A 280-nucleotide genomic window follows, 5' to 3' on the forward strand; every position below is an offset into this window, starting at 1 on the left:
GCTTTGGTGCCCTCGCTGACGGCGTGCTTGGCCAGCTCACCGGGAAGCAGCAGCCTCACGGCCGTCTGGATCTCCCGGGACGTGATGGTCGAGCGTTTGTTGTAGTGAGCGAGACGCGAAGCCTCGGCGGCGATACGCTCGAAGATGTCGTTCACGAAGCTGTTCATAATGCTCATGGCTTTGCTCGACACACCAGTGTCCGGGTGTACCTGCTTCAGCACCTTGTAGATGTAGATTGCGTAGCTCTCCTTCCTGCGCTTCTTTCTGTTCTTCTTGTCGC

At 57.9% G+C, this 280-nt stretch overlaps 1 protein-coding gene across 1 annotated transcript; it reads right to left on the reverse strand.

The window, feature by feature from the left end:
- Positions 1 to 5: 5 nt before the first annotated feature.
- LOC105367204 (histone H2B, gonadal) lies at positions 6 to 275 on the reverse strand (the record flags this gene model as incomplete). Its single annotated transcript, XM_011505832.1, has 1 exon — positions 6 to 275. A coding segment is annotated over one exon (270 nt), but the record flags the coding sequence as incomplete, so codon positions are not given.
- Between the last annotated feature and the right edge of the window lie 5 nt (positions 276 to 280).

Source organism: Ceratosolen solmsi, unplaced genomic scaffold (assembly GCF_000503995.2).
Source record: "Ceratosolen solmsi marchali unplaced genomic scaffold, CerSol_1.0 C3269210, whole genome shotgun sequence".
In the NCBI taxonomy this organism is placed as follows: domain Eukaryota; kingdom Metazoa; phylum Arthropoda; class Insecta; order Hymenoptera; family Agaonidae; genus Ceratosolen; species Ceratosolen solmsi.